This window comes from Opisthorchis viverrini (assembly GCF_000715545.1).
Source record: "Opisthorchis viverrini unplaced genomic scaffold scaffold31511, whole genome shotgun sequence".
In the NCBI taxonomy this organism is placed as follows: Eukaryota; Metazoa; Platyhelminthes; class Trematoda; order Opisthorchiida; family Opisthorchiidae; genus Opisthorchis; species Opisthorchis viverrini.
Window position 1 is genome coordinate 1 of NW_008774625.1, and position 326 is coordinate 326.

At 43.9% G+C, this 326-nt stretch overlaps 1 protein-coding gene across 1 annotated transcript; it reads left to right on the plus strand.

Moving 5' to 3' along the window:
• Positions 1-60: 60 nt before the first annotated feature.
• On the plus strand, positions 61-324 carry T265_12400 (hypothetical protein; the record flags this gene model as incomplete). Its single annotated transcript, XM_009179981.1, has 1 exon — positions 61-324. The coding sequence occupies one exon, from the start codon at positions 61-63 to the stop codon at positions 322-324; it is 264 nt and encodes an 87-aa protein (XP_009178245.1).
• Between the last annotated feature and the right edge of the window lie 2 nt (positions 325-326).

A 326-nucleotide genomic window follows, 5' to 3' on the forward strand; every position in this document is an offset into this window, starting at 1 on the left:
GGTATGCAGACGAGTGTATCAGTCAAACCTATATGCCAAGATCATGCTATAAACAATTAAATGAAAGACACTGGAAGTCCGAAAGATGATGTAACCAAAGCAAGTGAGCGCGCCAAGTCCAGTCAGGAATTATGCAAAAGTGGTGAGAAAATAACAAGAATCAAAGAGATAAGACAGTTAGCCGCTGAACGCAATAAAACTCAGTGTAACAGCTACTTCCTGGGCTCGTTTTCGATCCTGTTCTTCTCAGTTCCAGCACGTTTTGCTGCGACCTCGCCCAGTGTGGCATCAATCGACCTCTTCATATCGAGTAGCTCCTCCTAAAA